At 37.0% G+C, this 14,806-nt stretch overlaps 1 protein-coding gene across 5 annotated transcripts in view; it reads left to right on the top strand.

The window, feature by feature from the left end:
* The window catches only part of LOC145672908 (uncharacterized), a 196,141-nt gene that overhangs the window by 105,187 nt on the left and 76,148 nt on the right, over positions 1-14,806 (top strand). For 4 of the 5 annotated variants that reach the window (XM_081742138.1, XM_081742131.1, XM_081742121.1 and 1 more), the window contains exon 3: positions 9,257-9,456. In XM_081742138.1, coding sequence (XP_081598264.1) covers positions 9,257-9,456 — 200 coding nt within the window. Of the gene's footprint in view, positions 1-136; positions 459-9,256; positions 9,457-14,806 lie in introns of those variants that run through there. The other variant, XM_081742147.1, reaches the window with a different exon arrangement.

Raw genomic sequence — 14,806 nt, 5'->3', positions numbered from 1 at the left:
TTTTTTTGACCGTCAGACAATACTTTCCTGTCGCCATTTATGTTCATAGCCAGACCTGAGACATTGTATGACATCTAAGCAGTGAAATATTGAAGTAACAGTGCTATTTTTTGTTCGTGCACGTTCTAGTTAGCGTAATAACATGAAAGAGAAGTTTTGTATCAAAGTGGTGTATAAAATTTGTTTGGATATGTAAGTCACTGCAAACCAGATATGGTAGCGTCTGCTACGCTACCATATTTTGGTTGTAGTGTCCTTTTTGTAAAGCATTTTAAGGACATGAGAATTTGTTGTTTTTATTTTTTGAATTGAGTTTGTGCTAGTGTTGCAGTCAGCTTTAAATAAGAACTGTATTTTCAGTAAACGTATACTTTATATGGATTCTTTAGTTTTATTCAATATGTCTTCAGAAGATTCTGATTTGTCATCTTTGCCTTCATTAGAAATGGATGATTTGTGTAAGTACAATTTATATATTCAATTCTATACTGTATACAAAACCGGGCTCCTTTAATAAGTGGGAGAGAATAGAGAAACAGAATTTTCATTGTTAATCCTCTCAGAAACTTTGACACAGAGTGTCAAGGAACATTCACTTTTAATATGTTAAAAAAAAAAAAAATGCAAAAGTGTATTCGGCAGGGGTGCCCAAAGGGGGCTATGACGCAATTGAAATATTTGGGGGTTAAAAATCTATATAAATATGTTTGATGGGGTGTAAAAATTAATCGAAAAGATTTTTTTTCATGGAAGAACACCTAAGGATAGACAATTGGGGGGGGGGGGCGTTATGGACATAAGGGGGTGGGTACCACTATATTTGGTATGAACATTACATGCATGTAGCGTTTTGTAGGCCTGTCTGCAGCAATATAGGGTTACCATATACCTTGTTTTGACTGGGAAGATGCAATACTATTGTAGATATCCATAGGTTTGTAAAATTTGCAGAAGAAATATCAAATGCAATTTCAAAAGAGGAATATATGTATATAATCAATATATGGGAATCTTACTTCTGAAATCCCTAGTAATCGAAACTATATACTTTTAAGCATGTAATAATCCATTAAGAAGCCATAATGTAATGAATTCCTATGTCAATAAAGTGTTTTAAGTCATAATTCGTAACGATAAAACTCTCCAAACCGTCAGGCATTTAGTAACATGAGGAACACAGTATGTATGTTTCCGCTATCCTTGCTTACGCGCCTGCTTCCTACGGAAGCTTTCCCACGAAAATCCACCAGCTTCCTCCTAATCGCACTCGGTTTAGATATGTTTTATGGCCACCTATCACAAGTTGGTTCATGTTGTTTTGTTCTGTCGTCTTGATGACATACATTGAACCCTTCTAAAGAGAATCTACACCCAGGAACGCAACTCCTTGGCGTGGGGCACCAGGGTTCGATTCCCAGCGGGAGCTCATGTGGTTCGGATTCTACGTTAATCAGTAAGTCCACGTCTCATATAGCCTCGCTGTTGAACGGGAAGGTAACTCAACTCAAAATGACACTGAAGGATTTTTTCGTTCTTAAACACTTTCTTTTCGAAATGCGTTCAGTCCCTGATTATTCTAGTATTCTTTGCCCTAGTTTAGTACGTTATAGGTAGGCTACATTCCATATGAAAAATTTATTGTTGTAAATAAATTTGTTAAATGAAAAGGTAACACATCAAACCTTGAGGTTCATATGACTTATATAAATAATACGTCTATTTGCCTCCATATAAAAATATTTTTTATCCAATTAATTGATTTTATTTAGTACCTGAATTTCTTGCCGATAGATTGCGATATTGCCGTCAAAATGTTGGCAGCTAACGTTAATTGGCCTCCATGATGTATTGATGACAAAGAAAGAAAATATTTGTATCTAAAACGTAGAATTTCATTTGCAATTGACATAGGTTGGTCGTCCCAGATATAGTAATTGCATTTTTGAGCATAAAGTAAGAAAATGAGTGAGTTTCCTTCACAGAATTCACGATTTACAGAATTGTAGTTATTTAGAAAGAAGTGAGAAATTCTTCAGTTCGGTAGGCAATGCTCATTCCGGCAAGGGGAAAAACGAGAGAAAAATCAGGCTTTTACGTGAATCGTTGAATTTTTAGATTTTGAACGGCGAAGTGTGCATAGGAAAGACAGCTGATGACCAGAGAGATATGTTCACAATGTTGTTTTGAGATTGAACAAGCTTGTATAGGGAACTGGACGAAACATTTCCTGTGTCAACTTTTTTGCTGATCACATTTTGGTAGACCTGATAAAATGAAGCTGACGATTATTGTTCAAACATTTAGATAATTTAATAATAATAATAATAATAATAATAATAATAATAATAATAATAATAAAATTAATTTAAACGGATTAGACTAACAAAATATATAACCTATGCTTCCTTTTTGCATGCTCTTTTTAGGTATTAACTAATTGGGGTCAAATATATATTACAGGAACGGGAATTTGTGCCGAGATAAAGAGCCATAGGAGGGCTAAGACATGTATACAACACCGACAATAATATTAACTTGGGAGCTTATATTCCCCTTCCCCTTTGATAAAATTCTGCGTATGTACTGACAATATAAATTGTTATGTATTTGAATATAGGAACAGAAGAGAGATGTCCATTTTTTTTGTGAGTACTTGTTAATAAAGAACAAACGGGGTGTTTTTCATTCGTCTCTAGCGAAATGGCATTTGAGCATACACATTTGTTTTTAATTCTGGCTTGTTTCTTTTATTTTTTAACACAAGAAGTTTGTTAATTCTAATGGCGCTAAAATGCAATTTTTAAAAATGTAAACGGATTAAACCTTTTAAATTCTTGCCTTTTTCGGCGTTTTTTTTTTTGAGTCTCAGATAAGCAGCGACAGTGTCATCCCTATTTATCCTAGGATCATGGTTTATACCTCGTTTTTCTCAGAATGGAACAACCTTTCAAACGGTACCACTTACATGTCCCTATAATATCCCAGAAGGGAATTATTTGAGGGAAAATCGGGATTTTTTTACCAAAAAAAAACTTCAAAGTTTGGGACTCCCTGAAGCCCTACCGGGTATGCGCACAAACCTCCAAAAATCTGGAAAAATACTACGTAGTGTACTAATTACTTGTGACAAATTCGAAATTCCTGTCTTCAATAGTAAGGGCGGGAAAATTTTTTACCCATTTTGAGAGAGCATCAAAAAACGCCCAAAATTTCCCTAACATGCACCCTACAAATTCAAAAAAAAAAAAAAAAAAAAAAATTCTGACGCGCCCCTAATGATCGTAAAATTATGGTTCATACGTCGTTTTCTTCAGAACGGAGTAGCCTTTCAGATGGTATCACCCGCATGTCCCTCGGACATCCCTAAGGAGGGAAAAATTGAGGAAAGTAGGGATTTTTGCTGAAAAAATCCCTTTTCCCCCGGTTTGGCAACCCTGGGTGTAAACATAGAGATCCAGAAATCACTTTCAAAATACTACGTAGTATACTAATTGCTTGTGCCAAATAGCAATCTCCTATCTTCAACACTAAGGACGGGAAAAATATTTTCCTCTGCGAATATTCCCAGAATGTCCCAGAATACCCTATATAAATTTCAAAAATTTCTTGACACGTCCCTAATTATCGTAGGATCACGATTCATACAACATCCTCTTCAGAATAGAGCAAGCTTCCAGATTGTATTAACCTCATGTCCCTCGGACGTCCCGAAGGAGGGACAAATTGAGTAAATAGGGATTTTTGCCGAAAAATCCCTTTTTTCCGTTTTCGGGCCCTCTGGTGCGGCCCTGGGTAAACATAGAGATCTGGAAATCACTTTCAAAAATACTACGTAGTGTACTAATTACTTGTGCCAAACACCAATTTCCGATCTTCAATGCTAAGGACGGGGCGAGAAAAATATTTTCCTCTTCTATGAATATTTCCGAAATTTCCCAAGGATACTATACAAACTTAAAAAAATTTCCTGACACGTCCCTAATTATCGTAGGATGATGATACATACGTCGTTCTCTTTAGAATAGAGTAGGCTTATAGATGGTATCACCCGCATGGCCCTAGGACGTTCCTAAGGAGGTTACAAGTAAGGAAAATAGGGATTTTTGCAGAAAAATCCCTTTTCCCCGTTTTGAGGCCCCCTGGTGCGGCCCAGGGTTAACATAAAGATCTGGAAATCACTCTAAAAAATATTACTTGAGCCAAATACCAATCTCCTATCTTCAATACTAAGGGCAGGAAAAAAAATATTTTCCTCTTCTGCGAATATTTCCGAAATTTCCCCAGGATACTATACAAACTTCAAAAATTTTCTGACACGTCCCTAATTATCGTAGGATGATGATTCATACGTCGTTCTCTTCAGAATCGAGTAGGCTTTCAGAAAGTACCACTCAAATGCTCCTATCATGTAGCCGAGCGGAGCAAGAATCGCGAAAGTGGGATTTTTGGTCAAAAATATCCCTTTTTTACCCTTTTGTCCCTTTGAACCCCCCTTCTGTGTTGACGAAGAGATCTGAAAAAATTCACATAAAAACTAATTGGTCCACTGATTGTTTAGGGAAAATGTTAGGATTCTAGGATTAAAGAGAAGCTTACCAAAAGATGTTGAAGTTAGACCTCAGTAAAAAAAGGGAATTTGTAAATTGATGACGTCATACTCCCCTATGTTCTGACGCTCGGAAGCGTATAGACCCTTCCAAGGCTTTCTTGAATGCCTTCTCTCTTGGAAAATAGAAAAAAACCGGAACTAAATAGCATTCTTAGTTCTCTTTTAATCGAATCGATCGGTCGAAAACGATCGAAAAAACTTAAAAGGGTTAAGAATGCGATGTCAAATGTATATAACAGTGAAACTAACCTTTTCCTTCTAAGCCTTTTTCTCCAGTTTAGCTGGGTTCGGCTTTTCTGATTGCTGTCCTCCACGTGTTTCTATCTTGTGTGATATCCGCTGTGACATCACATTGCACCATATCATTCTTAAATAATCTCCTTCACCTCTTCTTTGGCTGGCCTCTGGCTCATTTTCCATTCAGTTCTATATCATTCATTCGGTGAGCTACATATTCCAAAAGTGGTTTTCTTACATGCCCAAAACCATCTCACGGTCAGTTTACTTTCTTGCAGTTTTTCCACTGCTGGTCTCTTTTACTATTTTCCGAATTACTTTATTCGTAAGTTTGTCCTTCCGCGTCACTCCACGCATTCACCGCAGCATCTTCATCTCTGCAACATGCAACTTCTCTTCTCTTCTTGGTCGTCCAACATTCCGCTTTGTATAATATGGCAGATCTCATTAGTGTTTTGTAAAATTTTCGTTTAAAGCGTATTGGCACCCTGTGGTCACACAATGCTCCTGCCGCTTCTCTCCATTTTGTCCAACACTGCTAATCCTGTTGTTTACACATTCTATTCCTGCATTTTCGTGCAGTACTTTAATTTCTTATCGTAGTTTTGCTAATTCTAAGCCCTTTTCTCTCCAGTGCTCCTATACAGGCATTTAATTTCTCCTGCAATGTTGCCTTGATGTCACTCACTAGCACAATCTCATCTACAAATAGCATATATTCTCAGGCGCTAACTCTTGGATATCCTTTGTAAATTCATCCATCACAATTGCAAAAAGGTATGGGCTAAGTCTGGATCCCTGATGAAGTCCTACTTTAACTGAGAACTCTGCTGTTATTTCACACGCACTATTCACTCCTGTCCTACATCCATTATACGTATCATGAAATATGCAGATGTGTGTATGCGGAACACACCAGAAATAATTATTCAAAAATTACAATTGTTTCAGTTCTCTTTATGCCTTACAGACTTTTATTTTCGTGGTGGCTGCCCATCAACTGTTTACAGATATAAAATATGCCTGCAAAAGTATATGCTAGCTAGGACGAAATTTGGGGCTCAAGGGGGGAAGTTGACCCCCTCCCGTGCGTTTGAGATTTATATGGATTTTAACCAATAAGATAATATACAAACGAAAAACGCGAAATTTTATCGAAGGTTCTTTCCCCACCCCAAAGCAAAATCTGAAATGATGCTGTTGGTACCATATACAAGTAATACAGATATCTTATGGTTTCGCAATCTTGCAGGAATCAAAGTGGAAAATTTTCGGAAAAAATAAAAATAAAACTTTGCATCATATAACAATTACAGAGTGGTTCCGGATTCGATTCCTAATGAAGACACTTGGTCGGAAAGATGTAAAAGCCTTTTCAAGTCAACCATCCTGAGAGAAATTTTTCTTGGGATTTCCTCATTCACCCTAGGCTAATGCCGAGACGGTACTTACCATAAAATATCCAATGCTGCTTTCTTCCTTCCCCACTTCCTGGGTACGTGATCGACGAGGGACGTTATCCCTTGTACGTGACGAGCTAAAATGGCCATAGATGCCAAAAGCCCAGAAATATAATTACTAACACTAATGAGAAAACATGAATCCAAATATAATTGTATTATGAGAAAATAAATAACGTGTAAATAACTGGGAATGTAAATATTGCTTCTTCAGCCTATCATACAATTCTAAGGTAACAGAACACTGTTTTAAGAGAACCCGATGTTCAGAGCGGAGTTGTATTGGAATTTTGTAGAGAATCGTGGTAGTTACTCTCTGCAGTCAGAGGGAGAGGAAGTTGGCAATTCACACACAACGACGTTAAAGAGCGAATGTAACAAGAATACCCCCAGTCGTCGTTTAGTTCCAAGGTTTCCACACATATTGGCGGCTTCCCAATGTTGAACCACGGGCATTTAGACAGGGAGTGGGAGACTATAAGCCATTGTTTTTTTTTTTTTTTGATTCAACAGACGGTTGAATTTCGAAAATGCAAGAGAATGCTTTTTTTGCTGATAATTATAGTATCATATACTTGAATAATGTACAATTCAGTATATCACCATAAAAATAGTAAACGTATCACATACCAATAATAGAAGAGATAATTAATAAAAATATTTGTATTGTATTATTATTCTTATGACATGTACAGTTATACAGTTACTCTTTTTACATATATCGAAATTTGAATTTATAAACTCTCTCGTTCTCTCTTGAAAAAGTGTCTGCAATCAATATGAAAAAGACATGTACAATTCTGGAAATAGCATTATTATTTTTGAAAGCATTCACCTTTAAAATTGGTATACTTTTGCATACGCTTAAACCAATTTTGAAATATTTTTTTCTACTCCGAGGCTGTTACTTCAGAAATTGCTGTTCAGAATGCAACAGTTGATGCAGATAATAGAAATTACTCACGTCACATTTTTTGGGGGGGGGGGATAAAAGGAAGTCAATAGGTGATAAATCCGGTGAGTACGGATAATAAATAATTAATTCAACATCATTACTAAACAAAAAATTACAGTTTGGTGTACTGAGTGTGAACTGGCGTTGTCGCAGTGAAGAGCAATTCACCGATTTAAGATTATCTTACGCAATTCATTGATGACCTCTAACAAACAAATTGTTGTGTGCTACTCAGCATTTACAATCCTTCGATCTTGTAAAACTATTGCCGTCACATGTGCAATATAACCGAAGAAACAAGCAATCATTTGCTTGTCAGCACTTCTCGAATGAACAACTTCTCTTGATTTCGGCTCACTTTAAAACGCCCAGACAATAGATTGGTATTTAGTTTCGGGTTCGTATGAATAGATTCAATTTTCTTAGCCGGCAACGATGTAGTATACCAAATTTTACCCACCTCGTTGATTTTTTTTTTTTTTTTTGTTACACCAATTGACACGAGCCTAAAAGTAAGTTAACAAGCAAAATAGCTAATGTTTATATTCGAGAAAATATATTTTGAAATAAATCAACATCATTATATTGTAATCATTTCAGAACAGAAAGTTCCTTATAGGGAGAATGAAATTGTAGCAAGTCTCACCAAAATGAAGTTGTCTGGTAATTACGTAATTATATGTTACTTAATAATACATAATAACCAGAGTTCTTGTAAAGTTTTGAGAGACACTTTTTGTCAGTTTCGTTTTCATTTACAAAGAAATGTTTGTTCTGGAGTGATATCAAACTGGACCATGTTGATTTATTACCAAATACATTTTCTCAGCTGTTCCGAAATTTTTACTTAAGAAAAGATAATGAAATTAGGAAATTAGATGGTCAGAGGTTCTACGAATACGATAACCGTTGGTTAAACAGAACTCTGACACGAAGCCCTGAAGTGCTTAAGCCAGCAAGCTGACATTTCTTAGTTGACGAATAGTTGTCAAATATGTCTAGAGTTCTGTCATTGTCTTTGTTGTTTTCTTGATCGGCGTCGTCTTCCACTCGAGTAAATCCCAAATTAATTGTCTTCAGGATGCTGGGTAAATGCCACTCTACTAACATCAATCACCCATCCAAGTGCTGATCAGATGCAACCAGGGGCGGATCCAGGGGGGGCGACGGGGCGATTTCTCCCCAGAAGAGGAAACTTTGCTATTTTATATATATAAATAAAACCCATTCCAAAGTTTGGAGCCCTTAAAAATAGCAGTATGACAATCCACCGCCCCCTCCTCCAGAAGTCGGTCCTGGATCCGCCCCTGGATGCAGCGCTGCTCGACTTAGATATAATCTTATGGAAACCCGTACATTAGCAAGATTAGGACGTTGTTCCATAACGAACATTAACTTATTTAAAATATAATTAGAAGACTGTAGCGACCAGACATCCTGACAATTTTGTATTTGAACTTCTTTTTTATTGTAATTGTCTAGTTAAATATGATAGTGAGTTTATTTAAGACTTATTACACACATTTACTACAAAACCTGAGGAAGATCCAGACCTACTTAGTCACATTGTTGTATGTTCAATTAACTATTTAAGTTCGAACATTTTTAGCAATCAGATAGTTTTTGAGTTGATTAAAGAACCTTGCTTTGGTGAATAAACAAATATGTGACAGATGAAGTGGTTTGTATAGCGAAAAAAGCTATACAAACTTATCTTCAACAAACTAAAATATAATTTTCGTTAAATTTTGAAGTTCCTTTTCACAAAGATTACTATCACAAGATACTTCATAACGTATAGCGATTCAGTTACATTGTCTTGTGTTAAATCGTTACATTAATACATTGTGGTAACATAACTTAGTGTATTATAGTTGTTTTATTTTTTAAAAAAATGACTTCCATGGGCTTTCAACAGTAAACAATGACTTTGTTGTAGAATGATTGTTAGTGTGATTGTACACTTTGTTAACTTTCACATATTTTGTTTTTCAGTTACTGTGGGCCTTCGATCTCCGGGTAAGATGTCTCCTATTCGTGGCCGTACAATGAAAGAATACGAAGAGCAACTTTCACATCTTAAAAAGGAGAATTTTAATTTGAAGCTTAGGATATATTTTCTCGAGGAAAGGATGGGGCATATCGGAGGACCTGACGATACGGAAGACGCAATTAAAAAGAATATTGAATTAAAAGTAAGTATAAAGTAATAAAATGAAGAAGTCTATGTATCTAAGTAAGATTAAGCGCAGAGACTTTGTGGATAAGAGCAATTTCACCAAAACTGAATGCTTTGATACATTTTTAGTTATTGTGGATCATATTTTCACTCACTCAAGATTATTGTTATTTGCCTGTAGTTAATATTTTAAAATGTTCTTTACTTGTTTCTCTCTTTTTTTTTCAGTAAATGTATTATTGAAGTTTCTTTGCTACGGATGATAGACATGGCAGTCTACGATTATATATACACAGGGTTCATTATGAAAGTAATGAGCATTGCTTTAGAAAAAACTTTTATTGTTCCGATTGTTACAAATCTTTAAAATTCCTCAAAATACGCTCCTTCTGCATCGATACACTTCTGGAGACTGTTTTCCACGCCTGGAAAGCATCTTTAGTCCTCGGCTGGAATGGCTTTTAAAAACCTTGTAACATGGGCGTGAATGTTCTGCATGGAGTCCCAATGCTTTCCTTTGAGATGTGTCTTCAAACAGGGAAACAAAAAAAAAAAAAGTCACTAGGAGCCAGGTCAGGACTATAGGGGGGGACCACGGGTTCTGCTCCGGGCCAGGAAGTCGACGACGGTGAAGGCGGTGTGACTTGGTGCATTGTCGTGGTAGAGTTTCATTGAGTCTTTGATGTCACTTCCAACGCGGGCGACCCTGCGTTTCAGTCTCTTGAGCACTTCTAGATAAAATCCTGCGTTGACAGGGTGTCTTGGTGGCACAAACTCGAAATGGATGATTCCTCGAACGTCGAAGAAAACAATAAGCATGGTTTTGATTCGGGATTTGCTCATGCGCGCCTTTTTTTTTGGGGGGGGGGAGGATGAGGTGTGCCACTCCACACTCTGCCTTTTGGATTCTGGATCGTATTCGAACATCCAGTATTCGTCTCCCGTTACGACCGAGTCTAAAAAGTCCGGATCACTTTCACACAATGCCAAAACTCGAAGTTCTGTTTGTTCGTTCGTCAACACCTTCGGCACAAGCTTCGCACAGACCTTTCGCATTTGCAGGTCCTCGGTCACTATCCCATGTACCGCAAATGTTGACATGTTTAGGGTGTTCGCGATTTGTTGAATGCTCACACGCCGGTCTGAGCGCAACACTTCACGCACACAGTTAACGTTTCGTCGGTCCTATCCGTTGTTGGGCGTCCAGAAGGGGCTCGTCGGCGACCTCCTCCCGACCCTCCTTGAACGACTTGTGCCATTTTCCGACCTGGGATCTTGACAAACACTCCTTGAGGCCTCTTTTAGCATCTGGTAAGTTTCCGTAGCATTCTTACCCAACTTGACGCAAACTTTTATAGCGTAGCGTTGTTCGAGCGAACCCTCCATCGCGCCGTGTTACAACTTGTAAAAACGTGCTTCACGCGGATCGACATTCAGACGCTGTTACTGCTCGCAGCAGACTGACTCCGGGCGCATTTGGAAGGACAGACCACCCACTACTTTTTCCGCGCCGGCAGCGCGCGCTGCGGTGGATTGTTGAAGCAGGGTAGCATCATGCTCATTACTTTCATAATGAACCCTATATATATATATATATATATATATATATATATATATAGATAGATAGATAGATATATATATTCTTAGTTGGCCTTTAGAACTGTTGCTGTAAACGGGCGATTTGGATCTGGTCCAACTAGTCGAAACGCATTTCATAAGAATGTGAAAAATTGTACATGTGTTCAGGACCGGATTTAGGGGGGTGCAAAGGTGCACGTGCACCCCCCTTCGTTGTAAATATACACTACCTAAAGTGATGAGCTAGCAGTGAGTTTTCCAAAATCAAATGTTTCAGTCAATTTTCTTAAGGTTGAAGGAACAGGATTCATCGAGAGCATACACTCATATTTCCAAGGCAATTCCTTATTCACACCACAGATACACAAAGGCATTTAAAAACCTCAAATTTAATTCAAGTGTACTGGGAATAATTTGGTGCACACCCCATCAGAAAATCCTGGATCCGGCCCTGCATGTGTTTATATTTTCTGCGAGGAAGTATTGCTAGCACGTCAATCGCTAGTAAATCTGGAGAAAGTTTCCTTAGTGGCTAACTGGGCGTAATTAAAACATCACTGTGGATTACATTATTCTTCCTCATAGGCTAAAATGTTATGGTCTTGACGTAGTGAGAGTAGGATCCCCTAACAATATAGATGAGGCTATACCAGCCTCTCAAATATAGGGATGGTACCGAAACCGAGACTAGACCGAGACAGACCTCTCTAAATCGAGACGAGACCTTGGTCAGTCTGGAAAGTCTCGGTCTCGTCTCGAATATTGATAGCTGCTTTGCCTTTACTCAAAATTTGTTTCGTTGCTGTGTGAGATAATTTGGGAACGGTTGACTAATGTACAGTAGCGTATTTAAGGAGTAGGTATCGGGCTCAAGCCCCTCCTGAAATAAAATCCACTGCTGTTGCACATAATGCTCTCTCTCTCTCTCTCTCTCTCTCTCTCTCTCTCTCTCTCTCTCTCTCTGCTGAAATTTTGTACCATGTTGTGTGAAATATTGAAGGGAAAATTCTTGTAGATACTACTAGATACAATACTACTAGATAAAGATGCAGTGTTGCCAACACAAAATAAAGTTATATTTTCTCAAATTGCACTATGTAAAGTATTTACTATTTCTAATCTAGATATTAAATAAAACCACAATACCACATACATTATTCAGTGTAACAAAGGACAATACAGTATCAGTAACATCAACATTTGGAGATTTCTAATAACTCAATTGGCATAGAAGGTGCAATGTACATCATTTGTATCTTAGCGTCAAATACTATGATCGTGGAATAATGTATTTCGAATGAATGAAGGAACAAAATTACAAGAAATGGAAAATTTAACTTTTTCTAAAGACTTTACTTCGAAAGCGTGCTGTCATATCACGTCTCATCATGTAGATGCTTCCAAAAGACTTAAGTGATCGTAATGCCATTTACAACAATTGTTATTTCAAACCGTTTCAGAGATACCAAACACTTGGATAGTGATTGCTATACTGCTTAAAATATCGTATTTGTGTTAATTTTTTTTATAGTGATTGTTGCTTTCGTTTGCTTCTATAACATTACAACAATAGTTTTTGGTGGTTTTAATTACAAGTCGCAGTTCCATTACTTTAAGTAGTGTTGCCAACTTAAATAAATTGATAAATATTCTAAATATAATGCAAATAACGTAGCTACACTGCAAAATATTTTAAAATTGCTCGTAATTTGTTTTATGGTGCAAGAATGTTTCCAAAGACGATGTTTCATAGTCTTTATAATGTTAATGTCAAAGTTTTGGTTCCAGCAATACATGTAAATGCAAATTGTAACTGAAATTAAATGTAACTGATAACTTTTCAGTAACACTAGTTGTTCCCCTAAGCCTTATGCCTGATGTACACAAATCCATGCTTATTTAAAAGTTCTAATTACACCCTAGTTACATTTCACTTGTTTTAGTTTGACCACCGACCACCCCAAACTTGATCCATACGATATAGCTATATGTAATTGTTAGAGGACTTACAGTTAGTAATACACATTGTGTTGATTTTTTGTTTGGTTTGTTTTAGTTTAACGCCCCACGATTATGCTAGGGCGTTTAAAGGAGACGCGGAGCTAATGATTATAATGGAATCCGAACCACTTCGGTCGTTCAACTGTACCCCCACCCGAAATCGAATTCGGGACCACACGAACCGAAGTCAAGCGTGTTAGCCGCGAGTCCAAATGGAAGTCCTCACATTGTGTTGATTTAAATCATTAAGTCAGTGTTGTCAGATTTGAAGATAAAAAACTAGCGTGTCTGTGCTCCAAAAGTAGCAGATCTGAACTATTTGTAGGCCAAATATACAGGGTGTTTCAAATCCGGCAACGTTTGGGAGGTGATTCCTGACACCAAAATAAGACGAAAAGTATAGACCAACTTGGGTGCACAAATGCTTCCTTTCGGAGTTATAGGCTGCCGAAAACATGAAAAAATGAACTTTAAAGGTCCATAGCTCCAAAACTATGGGACCTACCGTAGTTGGGTCAGACTTTACTTAGGAACTAATATGTGCTCTATCCAAAAATACATGTTTCAGAATCCTAAGGTACTCACGCAACAATTTTTGCACAGGCAATTTGGTTACGGGCATATAATCTGAAGTGCTCACTAACTCTATAAGAATTGTTGCGGAAGTACTGCAGGATTCTGAAACATGTATTTTTGGATAGAGCACATATTAGTTCCTTACCATATTAAAGTCTTGACCCGACTACTGAAGGCTCCATAGTTTTGGAGCTAGGACCTTTAAAGTACATTTTTTCATGTTTTCGGCAGCCTATAACTCCGAAAGGAAGCATTTATGCACCCAGGTTGGTTTATACTTTTCGTCGTATTTTGGTGTTAGGATTCACCTCCCAAACGTCGGTGTTGTTTTGAAACACCCTGTATACAGTAGAAATGAATTATTTGGCCACTAATGACTGGTACTAATGAAATAATTTTTAACATGGGCTGGAAAATGTGCTGGACATATTGCAAGGAATTATGATCGATGGACAAAAACAATTCTAGACAGGATACGACGAGATAAAAACAGCCTGGGAAACGTCCTTATACAAGAAGGTTTGACAAAATCAAGAACAACTGGGAAGTAACCTGAAAAAGAATTGCTCAAAATACACAGTTGTGGAGAAGACTTGGAAAGACCTTCATCCAGCAGTGGATTGATAATGGTTGATTATGATTTTATTATATCTGGACCTCAGAGATAAACTAAAAGTCATAATTTCGTAATTTTACAGGAGAAGCGAAAAACCGGTTCCTTAAGTAAGACCTATAGTACTATTTTTCAAACTATACTAAGTAGTTACAAAGTAGTAGGATGCTTTTATACTTACCACTAGAAAGAACCTTAACTTTTACTAGGTAAGGAAGGGTAAAAATGGATCCAAAATTTAACGAAATTCGTACAGCGAAAAAAATATTTTTGATCCTTATTGCAGCAAAACTACGAAAATTAATACAAAAGAAAACTAGAAACTTAAGAATTACTTGTTTTGCCGGGACAGAGAAAATAGATATATATAACTCGAATTACCTATATACTTATATAATATGTGTGTCCATGTTTCGCAAGTAATTTTCAATCAATATAAAATTTCAATGTAATGAACGCACAATTAGTTTTCTCGAATAAAGATCCCATGCACCGGTGAGAGCTCAGGAATAAGCTTAATCTATGTTACAGCACTGGATATATGCTTATGTAATAGATTTCGACCTTATGAACTTGTATAAGAAACAGAATGTACTTA

Source organism: Thermobia domestica, chromosome 2, assembly GCF_964235325.1.
Source record: "Thermobia domestica chromosome 2, izTheDome1.hap1.1, whole genome shotgun sequence".
Taxonomy (NCBI): domain Eukaryota; kingdom Metazoa; phylum Arthropoda; class Insecta; order Zygentoma; family Lepismatidae; genus Thermobia; species Thermobia domestica.
Note: the sequence above shows the minus strand (reverse complement) of the source record. Positions and strands in the feature narration are given on the sequence as shown.